The following is a 25,306-nucleotide window of genomic DNA, read 5'->3' on the forward strand; positions in this document are numbered from 1 at the left end:
TAATGTTAATACAACATATGCATTTTACTTTAAAACTCTTCAGAAATCGATGTTCAAATGCAACATAACTTTTTTAGTATTTGTCATAGGAAATGTCTTATTCTCACAGTCTGTTGATATTTTTAACTGATGTCTGTTGGGTTGAATTAGTAAACTGTAGGAAAATGTCATGGAAACACAGAGACAAAATTTGGTTTGTAATGCATCAGCTCAACTTATGTTGGCATTTCAAAGTGTTTTCTGTTATATTTGGCTCATGAAAGACTGCAGTGACTGGGCATGGTGGCTCAGGCCTGTAATCCCAGCACTTTGGGAGGCTGAGATGAGCAGGTCATTTGAGCCCAGGAGTTTGAGACCAGCCTGGACTCATGGTGAAACTCTGTCTCTACTAAAAATATAAAAAGAAATTAGCCAGGCATAGTGGTACATTCCTGTAGTCCCAGCTCCTCAGAAGGCTGAGGTAGGAGGATCACCTGAGTCCAGGAATTTGAGGCTACAGTGAGCTGTGATCATGCTGCTGCACTCCAGCCTGAGCGATGGAAGTGATAACCTGTCACATACAAAAAGAAGTGTGTAGTTACAAAAATTATAACTTCTGGCTGGGCATGGTGGCTCATGCCTGTAATCTCTGCACTTTGGGAGGCCAAGGTGGGCAGATCACTTGAGGTCAGGAGTTTGGGACCAGCCTGGACAACATGGCGAAACCTTGTCTCTACTAAAAATACAAAAATTAGCGGGGCATATTGGTGCGCACCTGTAATCTTGGTACTCTGGAGGCTGAGGCAAGAGAATTGCTTGAACTTGGGAGGTAGAGGCTGCAGTGAGCTGAGGTTTTGCCACTGCACTCCAGCCTGGGTGATAGAATGAGACTGTCTCAAAAAAAAAAAAAAAATTCTAATGGCAGCAGAAATCTGAATTTTTTGGATTAAGTTGCCTCTAGAAAATTGTGTATCTGTGGCCGGGCGCATGACTCACACCTGTAATCCCAGCACTTTGGGAGGCTAAGGCGGGTGGATCACCTGAGGTCGAGAGTTTGAGACCAGCCTGACCACCATGGAGAAACTCTGTCTGTACTAAAAATACAAAAATTAGCTGGGTGTGGTGGCACATACCTGTAATCCCAGCTACTCGGGAGGCTGAGGTAGGAGAATCGCTTGAACCCAGGAGGTGGAGGTTGCAGTGAGCTGAGATCGTGCCATTGCACTCCAGCCTGAGCAACAAGAGCGAAACTGTCGCCAAAAAAAAAAAAAAAAGGAAAAGAAAATTATGTATCTGCTTTATGTCTTTTAGAAAGAGCGATACATAGTTATCAGCAAAGTAGATGAAGAAGAACGCAAAAGAAGAGAGCAGCAGAAACATGCCAAAGAACAGGTAATTGGGCTATGTTAGTTCTTGGGAATTGGGCTATGTTAGTTCTTGGGGGGTGAGAAATGGCAACATAAATATTGATTTATTCCTGTCTAGTTCAGATCATATGTTGGATTCAATTTAATGAATAATTTTCTTTTATAGAACAATTGAATTGGCAGAAAAACCTGGACTAGAATAAGGGGAAGTTAGGTTTAAGCATGAGACATAGCCAGCAAAGTGAGTCTGACGTCACTGTTGACCAGTGTCTACTTAAACCAGTCCTGAAGAAAGTATTCTTGATTCTCATTTAGCTTGTGTGTCACTGCCCTTTAATACTGCCACGTCTAACTTCATGTATAGTTACTAGTTTTCCTTAAACCAAGTTCAGAGCACATGATCTGACAGATGAGGATGACATGCTTAGGTTGTGCCATTGGAACATCATCCTGCTTGCTATGTGAAGAATGGTTTTGAGTGAGTAAGACTGGAGGCAGGAGACCAGTTAAGCTGTGGAGTAACCTAGCTAGGAGATGTTGGTGACGTGGCGTAGGATAGTAAGTAGCAGTGTAGATGGGATCTGGAGATATTTGGAAGGTAGAATCCATGGAATTTATGACTGGATGTGGGTGGTGGAGGAGGAAGGGGGAAGGAGGAAAATGCTTATGCCAGACATTTGCACAATGGGGTAGATTGTGTTCTGTTCACTTGGAGGAGTTGGCTGGAGTGACATTGGTCGGGGGAAAGGTGGAGGAGAGAGGAGTAGGTTTGCATGTGGATGAATGTCATGCTCATACGTACATTAGGCGGGGTCACTCCTGATTGACTCAACCAGTAAAGATACAACGACCCACTTTGGGAGACAGCATATTACCTGTACAGAGACAGATGAGCAAAAGGTGCTGCCTGTGGTCCCTGTCCCCCATACTAAAAAGGAAAACGCAGAAACAAAAGGTGCCAGTTAGAAGCCAGGTACGGTGGCTCATGCCTATAATCTCAGCACTACTTTGGGAGGCTGAGGCGGGAGGATCACTTTGAGCTCAGTAGTTCGAGACCAGTCTGACCAACATAGTGAAACCCCATCTCTACAAAAATACAAAAATCATCCAGGTGTGGTGATATGCACCTGTGGTCCTAGCTACTTGGGAGGCTGATGCTGGAGAATTGCTTGAACCCAGGAGGTGGAGGTTGCAGTTGCAGTGAGTTAAGTTTATGCTGCTGTACTCCAGCTTGGGTGACAGAGTGAGACCTTGTCTTTAAAAAAAAAGAAAAGGTGCGAGATGATTGCAGTGTGTGTTGTGTGATGTGACTTCACTGAGGAACCAGTTCTAGGCCACAGCTCAGGGCTTTGGTATTCTGCAGCTCTCTTCTGAGAAGACGAGGCAGAGAGCCTCACACGTCCTCAGAATCCAGGGGGCGATGAGGAACTGTTTCATGACAGCCTCCCAGGAGCGACAGGCAAGGGGGTGGGAGCTGGCCTCATAGCTGCTCCTTAGAAGCCTGTGCCTCCCACTCTTCCCTCCTGATGTGTTCTGCCAAGATGCAGATGAGTCTGTAGCCAAGACGCAGATTAGCCTTTACCTGCATGACCTGTTTTGATACATGCGAGGCCACCAGGGCACCATGGCGTCCCCTAGAGTGGAAAAAGACGTTCCCCCAGAGTGGAAAAAGATGTTCCATTCTGGTTTTGACCTGATGAGATTTTGGGTGTTTTCAGAACATGCAAGGGTGGATATCCTCTCAGCAGGTTTGTCAGTGTAGAGCACAGAAGAGAGGTGAGGGCTAGGCATGATTGTCATTGGCAGAAAGACTGGGACTGGATCAGAGCAACTGCGGAGTACATGAAGAATGAAAAGAGGATCTGGGACTGAATCCTGAGGATGAACAGCATTTAAATGATAGGCAGAAGTTGACAAAATGTACCAGGAGATTATTGTGGTACACAGCCAAGGGAAGCGGTGTCAGCTCCCATGTAGGGGTTAGGATTGAGACATGGCTGGATTCAGCCCTGGCAGTAGTTTTTTAAACTATAATTAAAACAGTTTTTCCTTATCTCTACTAAAAGAATAAAAAAATTAGCCGGGCGCGGGGGCATGCACCTGCATTCCCAGCTACTCAGGAGGCTGAGGCAGGAGAATTGCTTGAACCTGGGAGGTGGAGGTTGCTGTGAGCCGAGATCATGCCACTGCACTCCAGCCTGGGCGACAAAGTGAGACTCTGTCTCAAAAACAAAAAACAGAACCAAAAAAGCAATTTTTGTTTGTTTGTTTGAAACGGAGTCTCGCTTGCAGTGACATGATCTTGGCTCACTGCAACCTCCGTCTCCTGAGTTCAAGCGATTCTCCTGCCTCAGCTTCCAGAGTAGCTGGGATTATAAGTGCCCGCCACCGCTCCTGGCTTTTGTATTTTTAGTAGAGATGGGGTTTCGCCATGTTGGCCAGGCAGGTCTTTAACTCTTGACCTCAGGTGGTCTGCTTTCCTCAGCCTCCCAAAGTGCTGGGATTACAGGCGTGAGCCACCATACCTGGCCCAAAAAAACCAATTTTTAATTGTGGTAAGATACACATAACAAAATGTATTATGTTAACTCTTAAATGTACAGTTCACTGACATCAAGTACTTTAACATGGCTGTGCAATCATCACCACCATCCATCTCCAGAATTCTCTTTATCTTGCAAAACCGAAACTCTGTACTAATCAAGCAACTCACCATTTCCCACCCCAGACACCCGCCCCCCTCGGCAACCACTATTCTACTTTTTGTCATATGAATTTGATCACTCTGAGGACCTCATGTAAGTACAGTATTTGTCCTCCTGTGACTGGCTTATTTCTCTTAGCTTAGCATCCTCAAGGTTCCCCATGTTATAGCATGTGTCAGAATTTCCTTCTTTTTTAAGGCTGAATAATATTCCATTGTATGGCTAGACTACATTTTGTTTATCCATTTGTTTATGGAATCTTGGGTTGCTTTTGACTATTGTGAATAATGCTTTTGTGAACTCAGGTGTGCAAATACCTATTTGAGTCCCTGCTTTCAATTCTTTGGGGTATATACCCAGAATGGAATTGCTGGGTGATATGGGAATTCTTTTTGGGATAAACCTCCATACTGTTTTCTTAGCTGCTGTACTGTTTAGCATTTTCATCAACAGCACACAGGTTCCAGTTTCTCTACATCCTTGCAAATACTTGTTAGTCTTGGGGTTAGTTTTTTGTTGTTGGTTTTTTTTTTTTTTTTTTTTGGGTTTTTTTTTTTGAGATGGAATTTTGCTCTTGTTGCCCAGGCTGGAGTGCAATAGCACGATCTTGGCTTACTGCATGCAACCTCCGTCTCCCGGGTTCAAGCGATTCTCCTGCCTCAGCCTGTGGCATAGCTGGGATTACAGGCATGCACGACCACGTCTGGCTTATTTTTTATTTTTAGTAGAGATGGGGTTTCACCATCTTGGTCAGGCTGGTCTCGAACTCCGGACCCCAAGTGATCCATCTGCCTCTGCCTCCCAAAGTGCTGTGAGCCACCGCGTCTGGCCAGTGTTGGGGTTAGTTTTAAGGAGGTGAGCAATTTCAGTGAGCATGAAGCCAGAGGACTGGGAACACCTGGGAATTAAACTGGAGAAGTCCTTCAAGTTAGCTTTGATGAGATAAGTAGAAGGGGCGGTAGTCTGAGAAAGCTTAGAGGAGGGGAGCGTTTTCAAGATAGGAGAGACACTGAGCCAGTTTCAACACTGCTGGAAAGAATATAGAAGAGAAGAAGGTGGGTGGGAGAATTTTGTAAAAATGTATTTTTCAAGGAAAAAAATCAGGAATTACGAAAATGCTTGATTTGATCAGTTAACTGCCAGATGGGTTTCCTCAGAATTGAATGTGTTACTGAGTTTAGCCTGCAGGTGGCGACTTTTTAAGTTAGTGTTTTTAAGATACCTTGAAAGACTTGAAAATGTTAAAGAATTCAGTGAAGTGATGGGTAAATCCTAAGCATTGTTATTTTAGTAACTAATGAATAATTTTCCATTTGTTCATTCTACTTTCTAAAATAGAGGAAAAGTATGTGCGTAGATCATTTTAGATGCAGATGTTTGGAAAGATAGGCACAAAGCACAGGAAACTAAAGCTATCTAACTTGATACAAAATTTCAGTGTCTTTTTTTCGGGTAGGTTTTTAATTCATTCACATAAGGAATATTTATACATCAGTAATACTTGTATATATTTTTTTAATTAGGAGGAGCTGAATGATGCTGTGGGGTTTTCTAGAGTCATTCATGCCATTGCTAATTCGGTAAGTGAGCCAGACTTTTTAGCAAGATTGCAGAACATACTATTTCAGGTGAAGTATCTAATTACTGTTGCAGATTAATCATTTCATCTCATTTAGAATGTTTATCTGGTATGAAGGAAGAAGTTAGAACTTCATCAAGATAGACTATTGTTATAATGCACTTGGTGACACATCATTGCTAAATTATATTCAAATCAATTTTCAGAGAGCCTTGCTTGAAAAATGCATAAGAGTGTTACACTATGTTGTCCTTATATGACTACATGGAAACCAAGTTATTCTCAAAACCAGTAAGAAGTCGAATAAGAAAGTAAGGAATAAGGGGAGAAACAATAGATATTTGACTGAAGGTGTTTTGTTCCCTAAGTAGAAGAATCTAGAGGGTAAAAATAATGATGTCTTTGTTTATGCTGCATAAATGTAATTGAATCTTATTCTTAATAATATTTGATACGTTTTAAAAAGATATTGGCCATTTGTGTAAATGTTCTAGGGGACTCTATGATAGATATGATGGGTGTTTTTCCTTGCTTTGTGAGGCCTTTCTGAAAACAGGTGGCCGGGCATAGTGGCTCATGTCTGTAATCCCAGCACTTTGGGAGGCCGATGCGGGTGGATTGCTTGAGCTCAGGAGTTTGAGACCAGCCTGGGAAACGTGAGGAAACCCCATCTCTACTAAAAATACAAAAATTAGCTTGGTGTGGTGGTACATGCCTGTGGTTCCAGCTACTTGGGAGGCTGAGGTGGGAGGATCACTGGAGCTCGGGAAGTCAAGGCTGCAGTCAGCTGTAATCATGCCATTGCACCCCAGCCTAGGTGACAGACTAAGATCCTGTCTCAAAAAAAAAAAAAAAAAGAGAAAACAGGCATCCACATCTTGTGCAGGTAAACTGGGTCATGCTGCTGGTTGTTCTAGACAGACAACTTGCTTGGATGCTGAATTGCCTGTAGTCTAGGACATTCTCTTCTTTGAGCATAGCCCTTGGAGAAGGAATCATCTTGTACCTTAGATGCTGAACTTTGCATCAGGGAAGCTTTAAGGCCATGGAAACCCTCTCAAAGTTTCATGCTGTCTCACTGCTGGCTGCAGGCTTGTAAACACAGGGGCACTGTAGGGGAGGCCCCCCACTGTCTTCATTCCGGAATAAACAGAGGTTTACAGAGCCTTGTAAAAGAAGAGGGTTGGCTCATGAGGACTTCTCTCGCTCAAGTAAGTGGGGCGATTAAAGTCTAATAGAAAGTTGGATAGATCCAGATAGAAACAAAGCTGTGAGCCTGTTCAGCAGTGGCTGAGATTATAGGTATCCAGAAAAGCAGAATTGAGTTTCTGGTTCCATTTGCTCATGTTGTGCACTCCTTGCTAGCAGACTTCAGATAAGTGATGGTTTTGATTGAGGCGGGCCCTAAAATTCAGAGATACGGAACATCAGTTGGTTTTGAGCTCTTCTGTAGCCATCATGATAATTTAGTCAGCTTTTCCGAGATTGGACATTTGTTTGCCTTACACACATTCAGATACCTTAGCTTGCTGTACCTGTTTTCTTTTCTCTGACATCATCTTTCTTCTACAGAATATTCATAACATGTTGCTGACCTTTGGTAGTCAACATCCCAAAGCATACTACAAAAAAGCCCTGTTTATTAGCAATCTGGACATTTAAAATTTTTGAGTCTTCAATGAAAGTTGACTAAAATAAGATGCATAAATCCCATACCTTAAATATGTATATTTTTTGAGCTGGAGCCTCACTCTGTTACCCTGCTGGAGTGCAGTGGCGCGATCCTGGCTCACCACAACCTCTGCCTACCAGGTTCAAGCAATTCTCCTGCCTCAGCCTCCCAAGTAGCTGGGATGACGGGTGCCTGCTACCACGCCTGGCTAATTTCTGGTCTTTCACCATGTTGGCCAGGTTGGTCTTGAGCTCCTGACCTCAAGTGATCTGCCTGCCTCAGCCTCCCAAGGTACTGGGTTTACAGGCGTGAGCCACCGTGCCCGGCCCTATGACTTGGATACTTTTGAATGATATTGATTGCTGTTTTGTCAGAAGTCCCCCAGTTGGAATTTGTCTCACATTTTCTAATGACTGATCTGAGGATATATGGTTTGGCAAGAATACCACAGAAATGATGGTTCATGATGTTGTTGTTTTTTTTTTTTTTTTTGAGAGGGAGTGTTGCTTTGTCGCCCAGGCTGGAGTGCAGTGACGCGATCTTGGTGTACTGCAAGCTCCGCCTCCTGGGTTCACGCCATTCTTCTTTCTCAGCCTCCTGAGTAGCTGGGACTACGGGCGCCCACCACCACACCTGGCTAATTTTTTGGTATTTTTAGTAGAGATGGGGTTTCACCATGTTAGCCAGGATGGTCTCGGTCTTCTGACCTTGTGATCCACCTGCCTCGGCCTCACAAAGTGGTGGGATTACAGGCGTGAGCCACCGCGCCCTGCCCATGATGTTGATCTTGATCGCTTGGTTAAGGTGGTGTCGGCTGGATTTGTGTTCTGTGAAATTAACTTTATAGTTAATAAATTAACTATATCATTAAATTATAGTTAAATTAACTATATAGTTTAATTGACTTTATAGTTTATAAATATCTTAGGGGAGATACCTTGAGACCATGAAAATCCTGTTTTCCCCCAAACTTTGCCTACTAATATTATCGTCTATCAGCATATCTTTCCTGCAGTAGTTATTACTGTGGTATTCTGATGGCAAGTTTCTATTTCCTTTGTCCTTTCTACATTTGTTCTTGGAATTCTTCTATAAAGAAAAAAATGGGCTGGGCATGGTGGCTCAAACCTGTAATCCCAGTACTTTGGGAGGCTGAAGCGGGCGGATCACTGGAGGTCAGGAGTTCGACACCAGCCTAACCAACATGGTGAAATCCCATCTCTACTAAAAATACAAAAATTAACTGAGCTTGGTGGCACACACCTGTAATCCCAGCTACTTGGGAGGCTGAGGCAGGAGAATCGGTTGAACCTGGGAGGCGGAGGTTGCAGTAACCTGAGATTCCATTGCACTCCAGCCTGGCGACAAAGTTGAGACCCTGTCTCCAAAAAAAATGGGAGGAAAAGAAAAAATGTCTTTTTGCCCTGTTTATTTATGTACTTACTTAATTTTGAGACACAGTCTTTCTCTGTTCCCCAAGCTGGGAGTACACTGGGAGTACACTGGCTCACTGCAGCCTCCACCTCCTGGGCTCAAGTGATCCTCCTTGGCCCCCCGACTAGCTGGGACTAAAGGCATGCGCTACCACATGCGGCTAATTTTTTATATATATTTTTTGTGGAGAGGAGGTCTTCCCATGTTGTCCAGACTGGTCTTGAACTCTTAGGCTCAAGCAGCCTCCCCCACCTCACCCTCCCAAAGTGTTTGGGTTATAGGCATGAGCCACCACACCCAGCCCTTTCCCGTTTATTTAATTGTTTTTATGTATATGAGTATGAGCTCAGGGATTTTTTTTACTCTACAGATTATTATCTAGTGTTTTTACTGTTTACTTTGTTGCTTAAATTGTACCACCTTTGACCATTGGAGCTTCTTTGACTTGGCTCCTGTGTCCTTTGAACAAGCACCCTGTCCTTTTCTGAGCATTTCTTTGCTTTCTGGTATTCTTGTAGTTTCTCTGGCTCAGTTGTGGAATGAATGACTTCTCCATGGAGCTGTGGTCCCTTTTAATGGGGAATGAAATTTAGAAACCAAGATCTGGCCCTAGGTTACTGCTGTGATATTATTGCTTCTAAGCCCTCTCACTGGACAGAGCTAAGAAGCATATGTATGTAGACCTAGGCATGTACACACACAGCTATATTTCTGTCTCTCTCTGTGTATGTATGTGTGTGTGGAGCTATATAAATGTGTATGTAGCTGGGCATGGTGGCTCAACCCTGTAATCCCACACTTAGGGAGGTCAAGGCAGGAGGACTGCTTGAGGCCAGTAGTTCAAGACCAGCCTGGGCAACATGGGAGACCCCGTCTCTACAAAAACTGTAAAAATTGACTGGGTGTGTGTCTGACGCCTGTAATCCCAGCACTTTGAGAGGCCAAGGCGGGCAGATCACGTGAGGTCAGGAGTTTGAGACCAGCCTGGCCAACATGGTGAAACCCCGTCTCTACTAAAAATACAAAAATTAGCCGGTGTGGTGGTGCCACCTGTAGTATCAGCTACTCAGGAGGCTGAGGCAGGAGAATCTCTTGAACCTGGAAGGTGGAGGTTGTAGTGAGCTGAGATTGTGCCACCGCACTCCAACCTGGGCAACAGAGCAAGACTGCATTTCCAAAAAAAAAAAAAATTAAAAAATTAGCCAAGAGTGGTGGCACATGCCTGTGGTTCCAGCTATAGGGGAGGCTGAGGTGGGAGGATTGCTTGAGCATGGGAGTTTGAGGCTGCAGTGAGCCATGATGGTGCCATTGCACTACAGCCTGGGCAACAGTGAGACCCTATCTCTAAATAAATGTGTGTGTGTGTGCGCGTGCACATGGGTGTATCCACGCCTTTTTACCGATACCTCAGATTCTAGTACAATACCACATGACTTATTTTTAGCTTCCTCTCTTTTCTTATTTGTGCCTTCTTTCTCAACAGTGAGAAATCCAGTTCCTTTTACTTCACTTATGTTTATTTGTTTAAACCTGGTATACACATAAAATAGCTTCAGAGCTACTAACCCATACCTCGCGAGAAGTACATTTATTGATGAGATTATAACACTTATGATTTATGTGCAATTCCTTTTGTTTTTAGCTTTATATTATCTAGTCAAGATGCTCTTTTCCAAGTTAGTTTGTTTCTTCTTAACCTTCAGTGTGATTATGGTAGTCGTTTATAATACAGTTTGGTTCATTTCTTAGTGTTTGCATTCCATTTGGGGTTGCCTACACATCTTTTCTGTGGTTTCAATCAGTGCTCATTATTTTAGCTTAGCATAGGTATTCAGAATGTACAACAATACTGAGCCAAAAGGACAGCTTCTCTGTTAGATTTGGGAGATTTTGTGTAGGATTATTTCAGATAATGTGTAGTCCCATGAGTCAAGCAGTGTTACACTGAAGGTCCTTTGGGACATAGTAAAAAGCTCCATCGTGGTAACCTGATTTTTTTTTTTTTTTTTTGAGATGGAGTCTGGCTCTGTCACCCAGGCTGGAGTGCAGTGGTACGATCTCAGCTCACTGCAACCTCTGCCTTCTGGGTTCAAGCCATTCTCTTGCCTCAGCCTCCCGAGTAGCTGGGATTACAGGCATCTGCCACCACACCCAGGTAATTTTTTGTGTTTTTACTAGAGACAGGGTTTCGCCATGTTGGGCAGGCTGTTCCCGAACTCCTGACCTCAGGTGATCTGCCTGCCTTGGCCTCCCAAAGTGCTGGGATTACAGGCGTGAGCCACCACGCCTGGCCCCTGATGTTTTATGTTAAAAATGGTGTCAACTGGCTGGCTAAATCTAAGTTGATGTTGCATTTTGGAAGTTTAATTTTTGTCAAAGTGGACTAATTTGTTGCACATATAGCATAAGACAGACACACTGTCCATTGCACGAAAAGGGCTGCCAGCACATATATTGTATTTCAGTTGGCTGAAAGGCAGTGACTTTTAATGGATACGTATTTAAGAACATACCCCATGAATTTTGACATAATGATATAGGAAATGCAATTCTGTTTAATATAGTTAGAAATTAGTTTTTTTTACCTTTTAGCCTTGGTATGAATGTATCTTTTAAAATAAATGGGTTGTTTTAAAGGATGCAGCCCTAAAATTTGTGTTTAGTTTTGTTCCCAAATTATTTGACAGTTTAAGGGAGTCAATGCTTTCAGATTTTACTGTTTTTTTTTTTTTTAGACAGAGTCTCATTCTGTCACCTAGGCTGGAGTGCAGTGGCACAATCTTGGCTCACTGCAGCTCTGCCTCCTGGGTTCCAGCGATTCTCCTGCCTCAGCCTCCTGGGTAGCTGGGATTACAGGCATGCACCACCACACCTGGCTAATTTTTCTATTTTTAGTAGAGATGGGATTTCGCCGTGTTGGCCGGGCTGGTCTTGAACTGCTGACCTGAGGTGATCCACCCACCTTGACCTCCGAAAGTGCTGGGATAACAATCGTGAGCCACCATGCCCAGCCCAGATTTTACTTTTAAAAAAACTTTTTAATCAAAATTTTACTACTTCTGATGCATGAGGGTGGCATAATTAATAAAAATTCAAGAAAAAGATCAGTGACATCAAAGTCATTTGGAGCTTTCACTTTGCCTTCTGGAGTTAACATTCCAAAATGGAGGAGGAATGAAGCCAGCTCAAATTTGCTTATTTGTACTTTTTTTTTGTTTTTGTTTTCTTTTTTTTTAGTGTGGAAAGCAAGTTTAGAGCAAAGTCCTCTTGGAATCTGAACTATACATCCTCAAACCCCAGTATAATTTTGAATGTACAAGTCTTTTTTCTAACCTTGACTTTCTTTAGGGAAAACTTGTTATTGGACACAATATGCTCTTGGACGTCATGCACACAGTTCATCAGTTCTACTGCCCTCTGCCTGCGGTAAGTGACCTGTTGGTCTGTGTTAAATATTAGCAGGATGCTTTTTATCCGAAAAAATATTATGATGCTTTTAACTGAGAAACTGTCCTCTACTTGGGTGCCATTTCCTTGTATGCAGCATGTTCCCAGACAGAATCTTATGTGCTCAGTTGCACTTTTTTTTTCCTTGAGACGTACTTTTGCTCTGTTGCCCAGGCTGGAGTGCAGTGGCGCAGTCTTGGCTCACTGCAACCTCCGCCTCTCGAGTTCAAGCAATTCTCCTTCCTTAGCCTCCTGAATAGCTGGGATTACAGGCACCTGTCACCATGTCCAGCGAATTTTTGTATTTTTAGTAGAGATGGGGTTTCACCATGTTGGCCACGCTGGTCTCGAACCCCTGACCTCATGATCCGCCTGCCTTGGCCTCCCGTAGTGCTGGGATTACAGGCGTGAGCCACTGCGCCTGGCCACAAGCTTTTTTATTAAGGGATCTTCAGTCACTGCCATTGCCAGAGAAAGATTAAACATTTGGTTCATCGTCTTAATGCCAGTAGTTTGCTCATTTAGTGCTGGGCAGGGATTCCCAGGCCACAGGTGTGGGCTGCTAGTTTGGTCCTGCTAAAATTAGACATAGCATGGCCATTGAAGGTAAGTGGTGGCAGCTGAAGTGAGTCCAGTCCTACAGAATTCTTGATCGTCCCTGCTAGGCTGCTTCCCTTAGATTCTCTGCTGACCTCAGTAGTGCTTTTTTCAGTCTTTGAGCCAAGTTGCCTTGGTTGACCAAAGCACAAGCTGCTTTGGTTCCCCTACTGGCTCTCCCTCTTCTGCTCCATACGGTATGCGTGGCCTCACGTTACTTGTCCCCCGCCACTCTGTGCTCCACTCTCTCTTATTTCCTCTTCATCTTTTTTTGTCTTTTAGTGATCTCACTGACTTTACAGCTTCAGCTGTAGACACCAACATCTTTATCCCCAGCTGGGGTCTCTTTTCAGCTCCAGGTATACATTTCATGCTGGACTCCAGAAATCCCTACCTGGATAGCCCCCAGACTAAGTGTTGTATTGAATTGACGTGGCTCAAATGAGATATTTCACTTGTACTTCTTTTCTTTCTTATTGTCTCCAAACCACTTCTTTCTCCTCATCCCATTACCATAAGTGATTCCCAGTTACCAACCCTGTTTTTAGCATCAGTTTTGACTCTAGCTGTCCCCAGATCTGGTCACTTCCAACATCCTGACAATTTTATCTCCATGCCCTCTCTCACATCTGGTTTCTTTTCTTTTTTTCTTTTCTTTTCTTTTCTTTTTTTTTTTTTGAGATGGAGTCTCACTCTTTCACCAGACTGGAGTGCAGTGGCATGATCTCGGCTCACTGCAACGTCCGTCTCCTGGGTTCAAGTGATTCTCCTGCCTCAGCCTTCCGAGTAGCTGGGACTACAGGCGCGTGCCACCACGCCCAGCTGTTTTTTTTGTATTTTTAGTAGTGACGGGGTTTCACTGTGTTGGCCATGATGATCTCAATCTCCTGACCTTGTGATCCACCCACCTTGGCCTCCCACAGTGCCGGGATTACAGGCGTGAGCCACTACGCCCAGCTGATTCTTTTTATTTTTGTTGCAAGCGTTCTCATTTCTCACCTTGGAATTTAGCAAATTCCAGGCAGTATTTCCTGTCCCCCTTCAACCTTCAGCCCATCCTTTAAAATAAAAGTTGGCAAATGTTTTCTATGAAGGACTACATAGTAAAATATTTTCAGCTTTCCAGGCTGTATAGTTTCTGTCACAATTCTCAGCTCTGCCATTGTAGCCCCCAAATGCCATATAATATGTAAACAAATGGGCGTAGCCGTGTTGCAATACAACTTTATTTAAAAAATAATTGGTGGGCTGTATTTGGCCTGTGGACCATAGTATGCCACTGGACTAATCTTTTTCTTTTTTTTAAATAATTTTTTTCCCCCAGATCTTTTTTTTTTTTTTTTTTTAGAGACAGTGTCTCAGTCTGTCGCTAGGCTGGAGTGCAGTGGTGCGATGTTGCTCACTGCAACCTCCACCTCCCAGGTTCAAGTGATTCTCCTGCCTCAGCCTCCTGAGTAGCTGGGACTACAGGCGTGCACCACCATACCCTGCTAATTTTTTTGTATTTTTAGTGGAGACAGGGTTTCACCATGTTGGCCAGGATGGTCTAGACCTCCTGGCCTCGCGATCCACCTGCCTTGGCCTCCCAAAGTGCTGGGATTACAGGCATGAGCCACCGTGCATGGCCTTCCCCATATATTTTTAATAAAATAGAGACTAGGTCTTGCTCTGTTGCCCAGGCTGATCTCAAGGTGTTGGGCTCAAGTAGTCCTCCTGCCTCAGCCTCCTGAGTAGGTAGAACTACAGGCATGCACTACCATGCCCAGCTAAAAGATTAATTTTTGTTACTTCTGGATTGGAAGGCACCCGCTTGAGAGTTCAGTCTCACGTATACATCTGCAAACCTTCAGTTACTTCACATTTCTTAGGTCCCGTTGTTCTGTCAGCATTTTGATTACCCTCCTTTAAAAGAGGACAATACAGACCAGTCATGAGTGGGTCAGTTGCTCCCTTTGTATTTCTGAAAATTTAGGTTGTCTTCACTTTTTATGACAGCTCTATCACCTTCTAACACATTTTAGGACTCAAAGACTTCATAGTTGTAGGTCTCAAAACAAGTGTGACAGGTGTGGAATTGCATTTCTTTTTTTTTTTTTTGAGACTGAGTTTCACTCTGTGGCCCAGGCTGGAGTGCAGTGGCGTGATCTCTGCTCACTGCAACCTCCACTTCCTGGGTTTAAGTGACTCTCCTGCCTCAGCCTCCTAAGTAGCTGGGATTACAGATGCCTGCTACCATGCCAGGCTAATTTTTGTATGTTTAGTAGAGACAGGGTTTCACCATGTTGGCTTGGCTGGTCTTGAACTCCTCATCTCAGGTGATCCACCCGCCTCCGCCTCCCAAAGTTCTGGGATTACAGGTGTGAGCCACCGCGCCTGGCCCGGATTGACATTTCTTAAGTCTAATGAGCTAATGTTTATTTTATGTCACCCACCACACTTCTGTTTTTTTTTTTTCTCTTTCCCACTTTTTTTTTTTTTTTTTTTTTGAGATGGAGTCTCACTTGGTCACCTAGGCTGGAGTGCAGTGGTGGGATCTCGGCCTCCTGGGTTCAAGTGATTCTCCTGACTCAGCCTCCCGAGTAGCTGGGATTACAGGCGCCCGCCACCATGCCTGGCTAATTTTTATGTTTCTAGTAGAGACAGGGTTTCACCATGGTGGCCAGGCTGGTCTTGAGCTCCTGACTTCAGGATCTACCTGCCTCTGCCTCCCAAAGTACTGGGATTACAGGTATGAGCCACTGCGCTAGGCCTGGATTTGCATTTCGTAAGTCTAATGAGCTAATGTTTATTTTATATCACCCCACTTCTGTTTTTTTTTCTTTTTTTTTTTCTTCTCTTTCGTACCTTTTTTTTTAAGATGGAATCTTACTCTGTCACCTAGGCTGGAATGCAGTGGTGCAGTCTCGGCCCACTGCAACTTCCATCTCCTAGGTTCAAGCGATTCTACTGCCTTAGCCTCCTGAGTAGCTAGAATAAACAGGCGCCTGCCACCATGCCCAGCTAATTTTTGTATTTGTAGTAGAGATGGGATTTCGCCATGTTGGCCAGACTGGTCTCGAACTCCTGACCTTAGGTGATCTGCCTGCCTGGGCCTCCCAAAGTGCTGCGATTACAGGCGTGAGACATTATGCCCAGCCATTTTTTTTTTTTTTTTCTTTTCTGGGAGAGTGTCTTGCTCTGTCACCCAGGCCGGAGTGCAGTGGCGCGATCATGGCTCACTGTAGCCTCAACTCCCTGGGCTCAAGTGGTACTCCTACCTCAGCCTCTCGAATAGTTGGGACCACAGGTACATGCCACCATGCCTGACTGTTTTGTAAGTTTTGTAGAGACATAATCTCACCATTTGCCCATGCTGGTCTTGAACTCCTGTGCTCAAGAGGTCGGCCCACCTCAGTCTCCCAAAGTGCTAAGATGATAGATGTGAGCTACCGCACCTGGCCAGATCACCCACTTCTTATTGGCCAAGTAGATCAAAGTAGCAGCTCTTCTCTTGACTGTTTAACCTTTATTATTTATTTATTTAGTTAGTTAGTTAGTTAGTTAGTTAGTTTTGAGACGGAGTCTTGCTCTGTGACCCAGGGTGGAGTGCAGTGGCACGATCTTGGCTCACCACAACCTCTGCCTACGGATTCAAGCGATTCTCCTGCCTTAGCCTCCTAACTAGCTGGGATTATAGGCACCTGCCACCATGCCCAGCTAATTTTTATATTTTCAGTAGAGACGGAGTTTCACCATGTTGGCCAGGCTGGTCTTGAACTCCTGACTTCAAGTGATCCACCAACCTGCTTTGGCCTCCCAAAACTCTGGGATTACAGGTGTGAGCCACCACGCCCAGCCTGTTCATTTATTTTTTGAGACAGAGTCTCACTCTGTCGCCAGGCTGGAGTGCAGTGGTGTGATTTTTTGGCTGACTGCAACCTCCCTCTCCCAGGTTCAAGTGATTCTCATGTCTCAGTCTCCTGAGTAGCTGGGTAAGGTATATGCCACCACATCTGGCTAATTTTTGTATTTTTGTTTTTTTTTTTTTAGTAGAGATGGGATTTCACCATGCTTGCCAGGCTGGTCTCAAACTTCTGGCCTCAAGTGATCCACCCTCTCGGGCTTCCAAAGTACTGGGATTACAGGAATAAGCCACCATGCCCAGCCCTTTTTGATCTTTAAAGCAATGAAGTTATCAGCAAGGCAAGAAGAAAATGTATTTAATTCTGTGCTTCTAGGTGTTTTGAATACTGAGTAGAGCTTGGCACTAGAAGGCATTAAATATCGATTTAATGAATGAAGTATCTCCCGACTGCCAGTTTTGTAATCTTCTGATGTATGGCTCCGTTTCTGTCGCTGAACCTGCTGAAAATCCTAAATTAATCCCACACTTTTTGTTTTCTAGGCAGTTGAGTGTTTTTACCCCTGCATATCAGGCTTTTCTGTGATCCAGCCCAACCTTTCTGTGGAGTCTAATCACTTGTTTGTTACTCTCCTTTTTCCAAGACTGACTTATTTGTTCCCTAAGAGGTGCTTTGTTTAATTTCTTCCAACTTGAATTTTCTTTTGTTGTTCTCAGTGTTGTTCACAACTTTCCCTTAACTCTCCACGGTGCAGCTTTTGTCTCCTCCGTGAAGTTTTTGTTGCCTGCTACCTTGCCCAAGAGGTGATCTTTCCTTTCTCTGAACTCCCATAGAACATTGTACCTCTCTATGTTACATAAATTTTGTCTTATATTATACAGCATAACCCCCTTCTAGGCGGTTAGCTCCTTGGACAAGGGGTGTAGCCATTTTGTTGTCTGTGTCTAAGTGCCTAACATAACACATTGCGTATAAGCAGTTAATGAATGTTAAGTGGAACGAAAGTGGTCTTTAATTAAATTCTGGTAGAAAGAGCAAGTGATTTGTTGTAGAGTAGTAAGTGGGTTAGGATACGCAGTTTTATCCCTCACTTTATTACTAAGGCTACCTGGGTAAGTTACTTAACTTCTTTATGTTCTGGCATTGCCAGAGAGAGAATGTTTTGTTTTGTTTTTTTCCATCTACCTGTAGAAGAAGTGATGAGAATAAATTAGAAAGCCTAATAAATTAGAAGGCTGGGTGTGGTGGTGCCTACCTGCTACTTGAGAGGCTGTTATAGGAGAATTGCTTGAGTCTGGGAGTTCAAGGCTAGTCTGGGCAACATAGTGAGACCCTGACTCAATAAGAAGGTAGAACTTTTACATGCACTGGTATCAAAATTTGCATTTAAAAGGACGCTAAAGAATCCATATTTTGCAGTTGCCTTTTAGGGGAGAGTGTTTTCTTATGAACCATCTTGATATTTGAGCATGACCTTTTAGAAGACGCTGGTCTAGAACTGTGCTATATGTTGGCCTTGGAGGTAGCTGTAATTCTCCTTGTTCCTTGCTTGTAAAGCTTTCTAGTGGTATTGAGAGATTACAAATTATTACATTTTTTTGACTTTGCATTCAAACCGCCTGTTCATACTTTGCCCATTAATTTAACTATAGCCATTGAAGCTTTTCAATGGTAAACATATCAAGCTAGCTAAATACAGTCTGTATTTACAGGCTTGAAAAGCTAATTGGAGCTGGGCGCGGTGGCTCACGCCTGTAATCCCAGCACTTTGGGAGGCCGAGGCGGGCAGATCATGAGGTCAGGAGATCAAGACCATCCTGGCTAACACGGTGACACCCCGTCTCTACTAAAAATACAAAAAATCAGCCGGGCGTGGTGGCGGCGCCTGTAGTCCCAGCTACTCGGGAGGCTGAGGCAGGAGAATGGCGTGAACCCAGGAGGCGGAGCTTGCATTGAGCCGAGATTGCGCCACTGCACTCCAGCCTGGGCGACAGAGCCAGACTCCATCTCAAAAAAAAAAAAAAAAGCTAATTGGAAACAGCAGTTTCCTATGAGGCATGAATAACATTGAAGAGAAGTGTCGACAAAGGGTCAGGAGTATGACTACTCAGTCTAGCATGGCAATTATGTATGTAAATGAGTTAATTCAAAATTAGAGGACTCTCATTTCAGCTCTAGACTTCCTGATCAAAATAAACTTGAGAAATGAATTGTCTAATCTAGGCACTTGCTATTAGTGCCTCTTGAGCAATTTTCTGGAGTTGAAACAGGAATCATATGTGTATTGAAAGGCCTGTGTTTCCAAGGCCTTTTTTTTTTTTTTTTTTTTTTTGAGACGGAGTCTCGCTGTGTCGCCCAGGCTGGAGTGCAGTGGCCGGATCTCAGCTCACTGCAAGCTCCGCCTCCCGGGTTCACGCCATTCTCCTGCCTCAGCCTCCCGAGTAGCTGGGACTACAGGCGTCTGCCACATCGCCCGGCTAGTTTTTTTTTTTTGTATTTTTTAGTAGAGACGGGGTTTCACCGTGTTAGCCAGGATAGTCTCGATCTCCTGACCTCGTGATCCACCTGTCTCGGCCTCCCAAAGTGCTGGGATTACAGGCTTGAGCCACCGCGCCCGGCCCTCCAAGGCCATTTTTACTAACATTTCAAAGGTGATCTCAGGAAAGGTCTAAGCTAGTTTATAGTATGCCCATTTCCTGTATAAACCATTTAATTTTAATGACTCTGCTTGTCTCACTGTTATGATAAATTTGTGTGGTAGATCGCAGCCTGTTAGCTATTACTGGAAGTTTTCTGGATTTATTATAGGCCTCTCAAATATGTAGTTTTTAACATTTTATTGGAACCCCCCCACCCCTTCCCAATTTCAACTATTAAATGCTTAAATTTGTTGTTTTGGTTATGCAGAAGTTAGTTATCAGGTTATATGGTTCCCAATGAGTGAGGAAATTGGGAAGGTTTTTTTTTTTTTTTTTTTTTTTTAGTACTTGTTAACTAGAAATGGGTTTTGTAGTTTAGCTTAAGGGCTCCAACAGCTTGTTTGAGAAGACAGCTATGGAACTTGAGCTGTTTACATGTTTTTTAATACTGCAAGTGTATTAGGAAAATTGTAACAAGTCCTTCTCTTGTTCTTTAGGACTTAAGTGAGTTTAAAGAGATGACAACATGTGTTTTCCCCAGGTAAGCTTTCTTTGAGGATTTGTCTTTCATTTAAAAGAGTCAGCTGGGCACAGTGGCTCACACCTATAATCCCACCCCTTTGGGAGACTGAGGTGGGAGGATCACTTGAGCCTAGGAGTTCAGAACCAGCCTGGGCAACATAGTGAAACCACATCTCTACAAAAAATAAAAAATTAGCTGAGTGTGGTGGGATATGTGTGGTCCAGCTACTCAGGAGGCTGAGGTGGGTAAACTGCTTGAACCCAGGAGGTCCAGGCTGCAGTGAGCCATAATAGTGCCACTATACTCCAGCCTGGGTGACAGAGTGAAATCCTGTCTCAAAAAAAAAAAGTCATTGTGACATACATACACAATGCAAATAGGTATATAGTAATTTGTTAAAACCATTAGATCATGTTCATATAAGCCTGGAGCTTACTTAATAGCTGCAAGGTTGTGATGGCTTGCTTTTTATAATTTATGATTGGTTTTGTTATCGAAAAATCACAGTTTGAACTGAGAGTGAAAGTAGACAGAGACTCCTTTTTTCTTATCCCTCATCTTGCTTTCTGAAGAACTGGTGAAGCCTCCTTGAGATGGCTCTTGTCTGTCTTGCGTGTAGGATGTACCTTGTAACTATTGAAGTGTCCAATTGAGAGTGTTCAAGAGTCAGTCAAGTACTGTCTGTCTGGCTAGAGATTTTTTTTTTTCATCCACTTCAAGTCGGTGCCTTTTCCTGTTGGTGTTTTCCACAGTTAGTATTGCACCCTTGTTCTGATAGGTCACATGTCACATATGTCTCAGACATCACAGGTCAGCCATGTGGAGCTTACAGAACAAGTGTTTGTGTTTTAGGACCTGTTTGAAGAGGGATAGGCATGGTGTTCGAGCAGTTTCTCTTTCAGCTGGGCTTATTTCTGTCTTGTTACCCACTCTGTTCACATTTATATGAAAAAAAAATAGAGAAATAGAGTTTTTGTGTGGGTTTCTCCCCACCTTCCCCTTTTGGTATTTCTGATCTCTGAAATAGAATAAGAAATAAAAACAACAGCATGAAACTACTTATTGCAGATTTTGGCCCTCCAGAAGAATTTATAGTTTACAAACCTGAGGAGTAGGAGTAGATGGTAGCAGTTTGGGAATGGTAGACCGGCAGCAGTATTTGAACCACGTAAAACCGTATGGGAGTATTTGACTCACCCTTGAATTCACCGGGCTTTCTCAGGATCCAGGTGAATCTAGAACTTGTACTCCAAGTGTGGACTCTCCTGCAGTTGCTCAATGAAGTTGCTGATGATGGGACTGAGTACCTACTCCAATGTAGCAGGGATGCTGGTGCTAGGTTCAAAATGACTGATGTGTTTAATTCCTTTGTCTGTGTTTAAGTATTTTATGTATTAAATATTTTATGTTTTAAGTATGTATTTTATGTATTAAGTATTTTAAGTAGCTTACATGTGTGAGTAAAAGACATTTTAAACATTGATACACATTTTGTTTACCTTGTTAAAAATTCTTTTTAGACTCTTGGATACTAAATTGATGGCCAGCACACAACCTTTTAAGGTATTATTCATTTGCTACTTTATAAAGTGACTGCATATTACTGAGTGAAATAAATACCAGAACAATATTGCCTTCTGGCAGAAGGTTTGGAGGTATTTAATGCATCTGTAAAGATCTTCATTCATTTGGTTATACTTTGTATATTATAAAAATTAAACTAGCTGCTTCTCTTTCACATTGGAAAAAAACGAAGACTTCTGTGTTTCTTTAAAGAACATGAGGCAGTACTAGATGCTGCCTTTTCTTTAGGGGGAGTTAGTGAATCTCTTTAATATATTGTACTTAGATGATGAAATCTCATAATTCTTTGCTTTCTGGTTTGCAGGATATCATTAACAACACATCCCTTGCGGAATTGGAAAAGCGTTTAAAAGAGACACCTTTCAGCCCTCCTAAAGTTGGTGAGAATATTAAACAAACCTGAAACCCTCCAAACTCTTGGTAATAATTATTGATGTATATTGTAGAAGAAAAGCAGAATGGCTCTGGAAACCGTATTGTTCATTTATAGATTTTGGCTGAATTCACTTGGACATGTCTTGTGTAGAATTACTGTTTTTTGAATAAAGATGGTCTTTTAATTCTACATCTATTTTATGTTAATGGAGTTGAATAGCCATTCTTTGAGAATTTTAACAATTAAAGCTTCAAGGCTTTTATTTCCTAATGTATGGAATTCTCCTAAAACTTGATGTGCCCTTCTATTCTTTCATACATTATTTAAGCAGAGACAAAGAGCTAGTGATTAATCACCAGGGGTAGAGTAAAAAATATATTTTCCATCTCAGAAAAGCCCAACAACTGGATTTACAGATGAGATTAAGGCAAGTCCCCACCCTGCCTCCTTTTCAGCTGGTTTCAGAGTGGAAACAGGAGCGCTGAGGAAAACCAGAAGTAGGGAGATGAGATGGTGGTGTTTTGCCACCTCTAGCCACCACCAAGGTGTGTGGAGAGCCTTCCAGGTGCTACTTCCTTGGTCTCTGATAACCTGATTGTGCTACCGATATGGTGATTAGCAAGCCATTACCTATAGCCTGAAAACTGCTAAAGACATGGATAATAGGACTAATGGTTTAGAAATTGATAATGCAAGGTATTAAAGCAGCCAAGATTACAGTTATTTGCCTCTTTCTGGGTAATAGTCCAAGAAAGGAATTAAGAAAAGTGGTGGTGGGGCCATTGGGGGAGAAAACCTAGACCTTTTCTATAACGATATAATGGAAATAATTGATTTTGGAAAGAACGTGTCTCCGTTGATGATGGAGCGGAAGATATTACTTAGGTGGCTACCATGTGAAAAGGCTTTTTTTTAAAGGCATCAAGTCTAATATTTAATACGGAGTTAAAGAATTCTTACTTAAAGAGCATTGTATTGACATAAAAACAGTTACAGTCTTTTCATTGTTAATTTCCATTTATGCTTTTTATTTCTGTGTTGTAGTAACCTTCATTTCCAGAATGGTTCTAGGATATAATTATTTATGAGTTAAAGTTTTATCTTATTTTTTCCATATGAAATAGTGGCATCTGGTAGAAAATTCAGTCTAAAGCAGGTCATTCCTCTTAGAGTTTATCTGGTCACATCTGTATTTATCAATGTCACAAAAGAACCATATCATATATAAAGTAGTCTTTGCTGTAAAGTGGCTCCATGATCCAAGGCCAGCATTATAGCAAGTTCAATTTATTTTTGGAGTTGGTTATGCTGTCACCTTTTGATCTCTAAGCTTAGGAACATAGTAGAGGATAGTAGTGAGTTGGAGCTGTCGATATTGAATTGCAGTCTTCTGTTTTTTGGGGGGAGGGTTACCTCAGGTATTGATAGATAACAGTTTTTGAGCACTTACTGTGTACCAAGCACTAGGTAAGAGTTTAACTTATACTATCTCATCTGATCCTAACAATAACCTTTTGAAGAAGATTTGATTATCATCTCCATTTTACAAAACTGGAAGCTTAGAGATGAAGTGACTTGCCCAACGTCATACAGCAAATAAGTGGCGGAGCAGAGGTTCGAACTCAGTGTGACTCCAGAGCCTGTGCTCTTAATCTTTACTCTGAATCGTCTGTTGTGTCCTGATGTGACCATCTTGTATAAGGGAAGAATATCCTTTTCATGGCCTTAGAAAGCAAGCAAAAGAGGAATAATTGTCCTAGAGCGAGTTATGGATGATCATAAATAGCACCCACCAGTGTGGGATGAGAAAGCCCACAGCTGAGTCCTTCGTAATGTAACTGAGGCGTTTCTGTATCCTAGATCAAAGTCCTCCTTTTCAGTGACTCTGTTATCTTATATTTTAAGGTCTCATATGGAGAGAATTAAGAAACAGATAGCTTTTTTTCTGCCTATTTTGGATATTTCTCTAGCATATACTAATGCAATTTGGATTGGTAGGGCAGTGTGCTTACTAGTCTTTGTTTTGAGGAAAACTTTTTCCTTTGTTTCTTAGAAAGTGCCGAAGGTTTTCCAAGTTATGACACAGCCTCTGAACAACTCCACGAGGCAGGCTACGATGCCTACATCACAGGGCTGTGCTTCATCTCCATGGCCAATTACCTAGGTACGCATTGCATGTGTTTCAGTCAAACACGCAGTGATCTAGGGTGGATATTACCTGTCTCCTGGCTTAGGCTGCTGTAATAAATTACCGTAGACTGTGGGGCTTAAACAACAGGCATTTATTTCTCATGTTCTGGAGGCTGGGAAGTCCGAGACCCAGTTGCCAGCAGACCTAGTGTCTGGTGAGAGCCCATTTCCTGGTTTGCAGATGGCTGCCTTCTTATGTCCTTACATGGTGGAGAGCCGAGAGAGCAGAAGCTGTGCCAACTCTTCTTTAAGAGTCAGGGTCTCACTCTGTCACCCAGGCTGGAAGTACAGTGATACAGTCGTAGCTTACTGCAACCCTGAACTCCTGGGCTCAAGAGATCCTCCCACCTTAGCCTCCCAAGTAGCCAGGATTACAGGTGTGCATCACCATGCCCGGCTGACTTTTTAATTTTTTTATAGAGAGAGGGACTTGCTATGTTAACCAGGCTGGTCTAGAATTTCTGGGCTCAAGTGATCTTCCTACCTCAGCCTCCCAAAGTGCTGGAATTACAGGCTTGAGCCACTACACCCGGCCTCCTGACCCTTCTTATAAGGGCAGTAATTCCCTCATGACCTAATCACTTCCTAAAGGTCTCACTTCCAAACACCATCATATTGGGGATTAGGCTTCAACATATGAATTTTAGGGGGACACAAACATCGAACCTATAGCACTACCATTTCCTTGGGATCCACTCATCCAGTTAGAAGTGGGAGGGTTTTGAGGTAGGAGTGGGAGGAGATGAGGGGAGGGGGAAATCTGCAAGAAAAACCACTGACACTTCCTGTGGTACGGTACTTGGTCCATAAGAACATCTTTCACAGGCCAGGTGCGGCGGCTCATGCCTGTAATCCCAGCACTTTGGGAAGCCGAGGTGGGTGGATCACCTGAGGTTAGGAGTTTGAGACCAGCGTGACCAATGTGGAGAAACCCTGTCTTCACTAAAAATACAAAATTAGCCAGGCATGGTGGCACATATCTGTAATCCTTGGTACTCAGGAGGCTGAGACAGGAGAATCACTTGAACCCGGGAGGCGGAAGTTGCAGTGAGCCGATATCATGCCATTGCACTCCAGCCTGGGCAACGAGTGAAACTCCGACTCAAAAAAAAAAAGAGAATACCTCTCACCTTTGTTGAACCATGCTGTTAATTTAAATCTGTTTTGGTCTGAACTTTCAGGCGTTGTCTATGTGACTATGAATAATAATGCCTCTCTTCTTTTCTTCATTAGGTTCTTTTCTCAGCCCTCCAAAAATTCATGTGTCTGCCAGATCAAAACTCATCGAACCTTTTTTTAACAAGTAAGTAATCAGAGGGTTCCAGTTCCCAAGTTCTGTCATTGTCGAACAGCCTCATATTTTGGGATGTCA

General features: G+C 43.0%; 1 protein-coding gene across 2 annotated transcripts in view; it reads left to right on the top strand.

The window, feature by feature from the left end:
• PARN (poly(A)-specific ribonuclease) overlaps positions 1 to 25,306 on the top strand; it is a 199,006-nt gene that overhangs the window by 23,075 nt on the left and 150,625 nt on the right. For both annotated transcript variants that reach the window (XM_025370878.1, XM_025370879.1), the window contains 8 exons: positions 1,291 to 1,371; positions 5,575 to 5,631; positions 12,085 to 12,162; positions 19,759 to 19,802; positions 21,305 to 21,347; positions 21,673 to 21,748; positions 23,798 to 23,908; positions 25,168 to 25,237. In XM_025370878.1, coding sequence (XP_025226663.1) covers positions 1,291 to 1,371; positions 5,575 to 5,631; positions 12,085 to 12,162; positions 19,759 to 19,802; positions 21,305 to 21,347; positions 21,673 to 21,748; positions 23,798 to 23,908; positions 25,168 to 25,237 — 560 coding nt within the window. The remainder of the gene's footprint in view (positions 1 to 1,290; positions 1,372 to 5,574; positions 5,632 to 12,084; positions 12,163 to 19,758; positions 19,803 to 21,304; positions 21,348 to 21,672; positions 21,749 to 23,797; positions 23,909 to 25,167; positions 25,238 to 25,306) is intronic.

This window comes from Theropithecus gelada, chromosome 20 (assembly GCF_003255815.1).
Source record: "Theropithecus gelada isolate Dixy chromosome 20, Tgel_1.0, whole genome shotgun sequence".
Taxonomy (NCBI): Eukaryota; Metazoa; Chordata; class Mammalia; order Primates; family Cercopithecidae; genus Theropithecus; species Theropithecus gelada.